We start from the raw sequence: 8,886 nt of genomic DNA on the forward strand, positions 1-8,886 counted from the left end.
TGCGAGAGGGAGATCCGCCGACTGGTAGGACTGATCAGATGCGCGGTGCGTGGCTATGTTCCCAATTTCGTTGTATACCTGCAGTGCAATGACACCTAAGGCATTCTATTCTATTCTATTTCACAAGAAGAAAATGTCCGGTTGCTCGCTTCGCTTTTGTCACAGCAAAGGTGTTCTAGTCGATTCAAGAAAAAAATTGGCCGGTTGCTCTCTTTGTTTTTGTCACAATTCTGGCAAATGAGTTTGCCCGCCTGCCTGAGCGCTCCCCGTTTGTACATCCAGACGGATGAGATCAAGCTGAAAGACAGAGCGGTTAGTGTTTTGGATGAAGCCCTGGGGCCGGCCACGTCCACCGCCTTCAGCTGCAGACTCAGGCTGCCGAGCAGCAGATCGCTGCCCTGAGGGATTCCCAAAGGGCGGGCCTAAACTACCCTGGAAGTGGGGTCAACGCCGCTACTAGCAATCCTCTTCATTGCGTAAGCCACCTCATCACACACTTGCAGTACGCATGACTTAGTTCGTTGCTGGAGGAAGGTAGCACAAAAACAGTTTTGAACTTTGAACGAGTGCTTGTGTGTGTGTGTTGCGGGGCGTTTTCAGTCTCAGGAGGATCGGGACACGCGACGGTTTCATCTGAAAATCGCTGAGCTCAGCGCAGTCATCAGGAAACTGGAGGATCGAAACGCCCTGCTTTCTGAAGAGCGCAATGAACTGGTAATTTATTGACGGCACGCTTGAAGGTTTGCGCTACGTTTGATGCGCGCCATCCAGCGAGGCACCCATTGCGCTTGCTTATTAGTTGAGCGGCGCGGCGAGTCGGTTGCCTGGTAGATGTCTTTTATTGGGAGCCAAAGCCACGATTCCGTTCAAACCGATGCAAAAGGAATGGATACGTTCTGGCCCGCGTGTTGTGCGTCTTTCACATCCCGCACTTCATGCTTGCAGCTAAAGCGACTGAGAGAAACAGAAAGCCAGTTTCTGCCACTCCTGTACAAAAACAAACGCCTGAGCAGGAAGAATGAAGAACTCTCGCTGGTGCTGTGTCGCCTTGAAAACAAAGTGCGCTTTGTCACCCAGGAGAACGAGGAGATGGCAAGCTTGGTAAGTCGACGCGGACAACGGCGGCGTGCCAACAGAGTCCACTGCATTTGTGTTCCACAGAGAAGGCCTAGTTCGCTCAATGACCTGGACCGCGGTTGCGGCCAGCAGGACGGTGAAATGGAGTTCCTTCAAGTTGTGGAGCAGCGGCACATCATCGACGACTTGTCCAAGGTCTTCAGGCAGGCGACTCGGTGCACGTACGGCAGCGCCGCGCTCGCTCGCTGTCGCCAGGAAACCTTTTCCGTCCAAAGCTTGGCCGGCGGCCGCCATCCAAAAAATTGGCCCCTTAAATTCCGACCTTTCAAGCAGGAGCATTGTGCGCACGCGTTTGAACACGCTTTAGACTTGTTTTGCCGTTTTCAGCAGCTCAAAGCTCCCGTTTTGTCAGCGCCTTTGCCACTCGCTGTGCGCTGAAAACGACGGACTTGCCCGGCTGCTCAGCCCGTCAACCATGAGCCGCGAGCGCGACGTCATTGTCCGTAGGCAGCTAGTGGCAAAATGCACCCTGTTAGAGTTGCGCTCGCTCCAACTTATTTTGCAAGAACCACACGGGAGACAAGTAAGTTCTTTTGGACACCTGCAGGTGGAGAGTCCATCCGTTGTACGAATGAAGTCTGACTCTCGGCTCCTGCACGAGCATTTTAATTAAGAGAAACAGGGTGGGTGTAAGAGTGGATTGAATAGAGGAAGCCCTTGACCTCTAGTCAAAACATAGCAAGGGGTGTTTTACGACTTTGTGTAGGAAGGGATAAGCGATAGGGATAAATAAGGGATAAATAATATTATTTATTACAGGTCGCAGTCAAAGTCAAAGCAACACAATGATACGATAAAGATAATCTGGAAAACCCTGACACACCCTGTAGTTGTCACTTTTGGAAAAGACGAGCGTCCCTCCAATCATCGCCGGTGACGTGTTTTTCAGGCTCTGGAGACAGGAGCTCATGTCAGAAATGTCATTGTGAGTCGCGTTTGTTTCTGCACCGGAGCCGTTCGTTCCCTTTGCATCCAAAGAATCTCAAAGGCGGATTATTTGTGTCGACAGGAGAGAGATTTGCTGCTACGATACCGACGTCGAGAATCTCTGAGGAGGAACAAAGCGTGAGGTCCTGCAAGGTGAGTCTGTTTGTTTGCGGCTGCTTGGTGTTGCGCAAGATGAAATGGCCTTTTTCTCGCTATCGTTCCTCTCGTCGATTCATCGTGAGGTGTCGCTTCAGTTTGTTCAGAGAGATGTTTGCTTCCGCGCCCGCAGGTCATCGAAACATTTTACGGCTACGACGAAGACGTGTTGGTGGACTCGGACGGATCGTCCTTGTCTTTTCACACCGACAGAACCCCCGACACGGAACCCGAAGAGGTAGCCCGCCATTTCTGCCAGCGTATTGGCACCAAACATTCCTCTTCAGCCTGGAATCGGACTCGTCTTTGCGTCGCGGGTGCTTTGTCGCCGGTCTGACTGATTCTGGTACTAGTGCTGTGTTGCATTGGTGTGTGCATGAAGAGGCGGAGCTTCGCTACCGCCAGCTGACGCAAGAATATCAAGCGCTGCAACGAGCCTACGCTCTGCTAGCCCAGACCAGCGAAAGGGGACTACGACGCCGAGAAGGAGATCAAGGTGGCGCCCCTTCCCGCAACCCCCGGCCGGGTCGCAGCCTCCCCGTTCTCACCCAGCCTCGGGTGTTCTCTGGTCTGAAAGGAGGAGGAGGAGCCTCCCTCCTCCTCCTTTCAGACCAGAGAAAAGCTGATGGTAGAAATGGGTCACTATCAAAGCAGAGTAGCAGATCTGGAGTCAGCGCTGAAGCAACAAGGACAGGTAAGCTCATCAATGAGCACACCTTTTTCTCAGACAAAATAGCTACATTCTTCAGTCACTCATCCGTCTGGCATTACTGGACCAACCCCCCCCCCCCCCCCCCCCCCGAACGTGGCTGGGAAAATGCGGAGAAAAGCAAATGTCATTTTCCAGTCAACCAAAGAATTTGTGGATGAAAATGACACAACATTCCAAAGCTGTCCACGCGTTTGTCTCTTCTAGAATGTCAAGTGGGTGGAGGAGAAGCAGCTGCTGCGTCAGAGCAATCAGCAGTTGGCCGAAAAGGTGACGGAAAGAAAGGCGCTGGGCGGAGTCGCTTGGCGTCACACCTGTCGGGAAGCCCCGCAGATGAGGTCTGACTGTCTTTTCAGGTCAGGCGGATGGAGGCGGAAGAAGCGCGTCTGAAAGAGCACATCCAGGATATCCGAGACCAAAACGAACTGCTTGAGTTCCGCATCCTGGAGCTGGAGGTGGGAAGACTCGCACAAGCGTGTTGAGGCCAGAGATGTGACGGACGGACGGACGGACGGACGGATGCATGCCTCTGCCTTTCAGGAGAGGGAGTGGCGCTCCCCCGTCTTGAAGTTTCTGCAAGTCCGTTTCCCAGACGGCCTCAGCCCTTTGCAGATCTACTGCGAGGCCGAGGGCGTGAGCGTACGTAAGGCGTCCCTCGCAACCCTAACCTTAACCCGAGGTCCCAGAACACCTTACATTGCTCCTTGCGCCTTTCCCCCGGACATCGTCATCAGTGATCTGATGAAGAAGCTGGACATCCTGGGCTATAACGCCGTAAGTGTATGTCGAACTCCTTATGTTCGCACTCCACGAGACTCGGCGGCTCAAATGTGACTTTTGGAAGGCTTTGCGCTGAAAGAAGCTTGTTGACGCTGTGCCTTTGGGCTCTTGCAGAATCTCACCAACGAGGAGCAGGTGGTCGTGATTCACGCCAGGACCCTTCTCACCCTAGCCGAGAAGGTAACGCGCACGTCCACGCACGCTCTCGCATTCTGCTTATGTGACAGCCGCCTTTCCTCAGTGGTTAGAATACATCAAAGTGACCAAGTCAGCACTTCAACAGAAGATGTTGGACATTGAAAGTGAGAAGGTAGACAGACACGCGACATCAGCCAAGGGGAACTCCGGCAATGTGCCCCAACAATTCTGACCTTGAGCTGTGCTAGGATATGTTCTGCAAGCAGAAGGGCTACCTGGATGAAGAGTTGGACTTCAGGAAGTGTTCCATGGACCAGGCTCATAAGGTAAGCCGCCCTCAAATCTCCCGCCGGACCACTGATGGACGAGGATTGCGGCCCAGAGGATCCTGGAGCTGGAGGCCATGTTGTACGAGGCGCTACCGCAGCGGGACTGCCCCGCCACGGACGGCGAAAAAGCCAGCCACGCTGGCGTGAATGACGTGCTGACGGCGGATCAGAGAGAAGAGCTTAGGAGCGCCGTGGACCAATGGAAGCGAGCCCTGATGTGCGAGTTGAGGGAGCGCGACGCTTGCATCCTCCAAGAGAGAATGGATCTGCTGCACAGCGCGCAACAGGTAAGGGCCCAAAGCCAGCCCGGCACTTACTTGCACGCTTACTGGCTTTTGAATGCCACTTTCCATTTGTCCGTCCTAGAGGAACAAAGAGCTGAAAGAATTCATCGAAGCTCAGAAGAGACAAATCAAACAATTGGAGGAGAAGTTTCTGTTTCTCTTTCTATTCTTCTCCTTGGCCTTCATTCTGTGGCCCTAACACCAGCTGGTGAGTGAGCTCCAGCGGCACCGCACTCGACACCTCCGATACACTGCCAGCCGGTCTCAGACGTTGGCAGACGCTCCGATGCCAACGTATACCCCCCGCCACGGTGACAGAGGCACCGCGTCACACCGGCGCTCATCCAATCAGAAGGCAGGAAAAGCAAATTCACATGCAGGGCACTTTTGAACCAGAAGAGAGCGCCACAAAAAACGGTTGTTGCCCCAAACGCGCACTAAAAAGGGTCAGAATAACAAGAGTCCCACTGGCCAGCCGGGGCCACCCGTCCAGCTGTTTCTTCAGGGGGGAAAAAAATTGGAGTCACCGGTGAGTACATTTTGCATTTAGCTCTGCTTTTCTGCTTCTGTCTTCAAGTGTGTGGCATCCTGCGATCAAAGAGTCAGCCAACCCCAAAGCGGTTGACCTCAACGTCCCACCACCATGCCTACCAGAGCAGGTGACGTGATGCTTTGGACATCCTTCCGTCTCAGATGCCCAAAAGTACTCTTTGCCACATCTGCGGCAATACGGTGTCTTTTCAAAGGTGCAAATAAATCCAGCGTGGGCGGAACACGCACGTCTTCGGTTTTTCCCGCTTTGTTTGTGTGACAGCTGTTGTGAAAATTTTATACAAATAAAGTTGTATAGTACAGGTTTGGCCAAGCCGCAACTCCCGAACCGCATGCGGCTCTTTTATGTTCATATCAACATTGTGTGTGTGTGTGTGTGTGGGGGGGGGGGTTGTGCGTGTTGGCTTCACTTGAGTTCAATTTGGTATTTTGGTCAAAAGCGCATGTGGTGAAATTCCACAAAGTAGGATGGGCAAACACATTTCTTTAAACTATGAGTGTCAATTGGGCTCTCGAAATGGCAGGGAAAAGATGCACAGCAAAACGAAAATACGTAGATGAACACAGGACGTTTTAATCAGAGTGGGAAAGTTTCTATTTTTTGTTGAACGTGATGGCAAACCATTCTGCCTGATATGTCAGACCTCAGCGCATTTCAAAGATTCAAATCTTCAGCGCCATGCACTTCAGCTCACTCCATGCTAACATTGATCAGGCGTCGAACCCGCATCATCATGCTTAAGAGGTGGCCATGCTAACCAGTGCGCCATTATGTCAACGCATAATAACTAAGTCTACTGGTCAAAACAGCGGTTACTATATGACGTCGCTACGTCGTGGTCACGTGACGCAGACAAGACGTCAATGGACGTGGGCAGAGTTAACTTGTTTAAAAGGGAGTAGGCAGAAGAAATATTTAATTTATTTAAATCTATTTTGAGTGCACACCATTATGCCAATGCATAACAACTGTAAATCTACTAAACAAAACAGCGGTTGCTATATGACATCTGCCACGTCGTGGTCACGTGACATACGTGACGTCGATGGGCGTAACTTTCGCCGGAATTCAAATCCGCGGGGAGAGTTAACTTGTTTAAAAGAGAGTGGGCAGAAGAATTATTTAATTTATTTAAATCTATTTGGTGTGTGCGCCATTATGTCAATGCATAACAACTGTAAGTCTACTAAACAAAACAGCGGTTGCTATTTGACGTCTGCCACGTCGTGGTCACGTGACGCGGACGTGACGTCGACGCCTACTTTACATCCCACCGATCACAGGACTCCTCGGCTGCATAACCGTGCCCCCTTCCCAACCAATCGGATTTGCTATACGCGAAAACGACGCCAATGGAAAGAGCTTCCGCCCAAATTTAAATCCGTGGGCGTGGCTCGCAGCAGGAAGTAGGAAAATGGCGGCGATGTTGACAAAGACACAGCGGATGGTAACATACGACTAACAAGAGAAATATTTTTATTTTCTGCTTGCAACTGGACCGTCCAGAGCGTACACGGTAAGTACAACTCATCGTTTTTAAAAAGAAGTACTTTTGTTGCCCTGAAAAGCGAGTGAGCGTGGCGTTTGTGGGGGACGTCGAATTTCGACGATTCTTTCTGGTCAACGGTTGTAAATGATTGTGTTGATTAAAAAAGAAAACTTGATGTAACTCTACTTTTAACTGCCGTTTCAGATAGATTTGGAATTGCATCACATCCAATTTTGCCTAGAGCGTACACGGTAAGTAACACTCGTTGTGTTTAAGGAGATTTACGTTTGTAATAGCAGAAGTGTAGCCGCGTTGCGTTGTACGTGTGAATGTTGGTCCGGGCGAAATGTTAATGTTTAATTTCATTCCTTTAGGTTCCACGGTGTTTGTTGGCTGCAAGTTTTCCACTGCAAGAAGAGGCTCATATCATTGACCAGGAGCGAGCTACAATGGTGAGTAGCCATAACATTTATGTTAAACACTTCCTATTTCATGTCTAACAGTACTTGATTTAACAAATAACCATAAATAAATACAGTGTGGGCACTGAAGTTAACATATGTGATTATACTGCCTAATCTGTCACCGAGTAGATTGTTGCAAAGTAATATAAGATCCAAAGTTGTAATTCAGAATAGTTTTCAAAAGAAGGCCATTAGAATTATATACAAGTCTGATTACCCTGAACAAGCTATTAATTAAATCACAAATTCTTCAATTCAAAGATTTGGTAGATTATCAGACAAATAATGTCTAACAGTAATTGATTTAACACATCACGATAAGTAGATTGAGTGTGGGCACTCTCAAGTTAACATATGTGATTATACTGCCTAATCTGTTACAGAGTATGTTGTTGCCAAGTAATGTAGAATAGATCCAAAGTAGTAATCCAGAATAGTTTTGAAGAGGCCATTAGAATGATAAACAAATCTGATTACCTTGAACATAATAACAAGCTAAGTGTTTAATATGTCCTATGAAGTCAAAATTGGGCACCATCATGTGGTGAAATTTGGAATTGCATCACATCCAATTTTGCCTGGGAACAAACAGATTACATAAATCTTAGTTTTGAATAAGCCACTCCTTCTCAAACAAGTAAACTCTGCCCATTTTGCGCAGTAGATGTTCTGTTAATATCTAGTATTTATACAAAGTCATAATTTAAATTGCTTTCAACCTTCATTCATCGGTTCAACCAACATTACTCGCTCTTATTACCAACTTGTATTGATTTAACTAAGCGTTTAATACTTCCTATCAGGTCTCAAATCGAGATTTGGCAAAATACAATTTCAGCAAATCCAATTTTGCCAGGGAACAAAAATAGATTAAATAAACTAAATAAGTCCTCTTCCCATTAAATAAATCAGAAAAGTCTGTCTTGTAACCAGTCCTCTTCAAACAAGTAAAGTCTGCCCATTTTGTGCCGTAGATTTTGTGTCTATGCCTAGTATTTAAACAAAATCATAATTTAAACGACTTCTTTCCTTCATTCACTTTGGAAATTTGGAATTGCAGCAAATCGAATTTTGGCAGGGAACAAAAATAGATCAATTAAACTAAATAAGTCTTCTTCCCATTAAATAAATTAAAAAAGTCTGTCTTGTAACCAGTCCTTTTCAAACAAGTAAAGTCTGCCCATTTTGTGCCGTCGATTTTGTGTTAATGCCTAGTATTTATACAAAATCATAATTTAAAGGACTTCATTCCTTCATTCACTTTGGAAATTTGGAATTGCAGCACATCAAATTTTGCCTGGGAAGAAAAGTAGATTAAATAAATTTAATAAGTCTTACTACTTCCCATTAAATAAATTAAATACGTCTTACTTGTTCCCACTCCTTTTCAAAACAGTAGTTTAAAACGAGGGCCCTTCACTCAATCTTTAACCTCAACCCCGCACGTTGTGTTGTATCTGTGAATGTTGGTTGTGGCCAAATGATAGTTTTCTTTCATTCGTTTAGGTTCCAAGAAAACTTGATGTAACTCTACTTTTAACTGCCGTTTCAGATAAGCGGGTATTACGTCGCAGTCAAATGCCGCGGATATGACGTAATTGCCCGAACCTCCGCCAAAATTCAAATCTGTTGGCGCGATGGCCGTGAGCCACTGAGCAGCGACGATTATCAACAGAAATATCTTTATTTTCTGCTTGCAACTGGACCGTCTAGAGCGTACACGGTAAGTAACACTCATTGTGTTTAAGGAGATTTACGTTTGTAATAGCAGAAGTGTAGCCGCGTTGCGTTGTACGTGTGAAAATTGGTCGAGGCGAAATGTTAATGTTTAATTTCATTCCTTTAGGTTCCACGGTGTTTGTTGGCTGCAAGTTTTCCACTGCAAGAAGAGGCTCGTATCATTGACCAGGAGCGAGCTAC

At 47.6% G+C, this 8,886-nt stretch overlaps 1 protein-coding gene across 1 annotated transcript; it reads left to right on the forward strand.

Annotated features, from left to right (window-relative positions):
- Positions 1-3,136: 3,136 nt before the first annotated feature.
- On the forward strand, positions 3,137-5,267 carry LOC148378004 (janus kinase and microtubule-interacting protein 3-like; the record flags this gene model as incomplete). Its single annotated transcript, XM_088368050.1, has 7 exons — positions 3,137-3,199; positions 3,286-3,384; positions 3,470-3,703; positions 3,824-3,889; positions 3,951-4,019; positions 4,096-4,463; positions 4,543-5,267. Coding segments are annotated over 6 exons (759 nt in total), but the record flags the coding sequence as incomplete, so codon positions are not given.
- Between the last annotated feature and the right edge of the window lie 3,619 nt (positions 5,268-8,886).

This window comes from Syngnathus floridae, unplaced genomic scaffold (genome assembly GCF_059516105.1).
Source record: "Syngnathus floridae isolate MCC-2025c unplaced genomic scaffold, RoL_Sflo_1.0 HiC_scaffold_69, whole genome shotgun sequence".
Taxonomy (NCBI): domain Eukaryota; kingdom Metazoa; phylum Chordata; class Actinopteri; order Syngnathiformes; family Syngnathidae; genus Syngnathus; species Syngnathus floridae.